At 40.5% G+C, this 336-nt stretch overlaps 1 protein-coding gene across 1 annotated transcript in view; it reads left to right on the top strand.

Annotated features, from left to right (window-relative positions):
* Positions 1 to 336, top strand: part of zpd (zona pellucida glycoprotein d) — a gene marked incomplete in the record, with an annotated part of 9,798 nt that overhangs the window by 6,185 nt on the left and 3,277 nt on the right. Inside the window, 1 exon segment of the mRNA XM_032522800.1 lies at positions 1 to 336. This exon segment is cut by the window's left edge and continues 44 nt beyond it; it is cut by the window's right edge and continues 503 nt beyond it. Coding sequence (XP_032378691.1) covers positions 1 to 78 — 78 coding nt within the window.

Genomic DNA, 336 nt, shown 5'->3' with positions numbered 1-336 from the left:
GTGGGCTTCTTCTTTATCATCCTCATCACTGTGGCCAAGGCAGGCAGCAGGAGACTTGCAAAGATGGGAGAGCAATGACTACTCTAAACTTGAATAAAAATGTAAAAGGCGCCTTATCTTTATTCTTGTCCTGGTACATCATTCCCAAAACAAGTGGAGAGAAGGGGAAACTACATATCCCATCAGCACATGATGTTCACAAACTTGAGACATTTACATCAGAGCAATTGAATCAATAGTAAGTTGTACAAAAACATTTGACTGCTTGGTTCTTGTCTGGGAACATGTCCATGTAACCAATATAAGAAACAGTAGGCTATGGCTGGCTGCAAATAA

The sequence above is a fragment of the Etheostoma spectabile genome, chromosome 8 (genome assembly GCF_008692095.1).
Source record: "Etheostoma spectabile isolate EspeVRDwgs_2016 chromosome 8, UIUC_Espe_1.0, whole genome shotgun sequence".
Taxonomy (NCBI): domain Eukaryota; kingdom Metazoa; phylum Chordata; class Actinopteri; order Perciformes; family Percidae; genus Etheostoma; species Etheostoma spectabile.
This window is presented reverse-complemented; position numbering and strand designations above follow the sequence as displayed.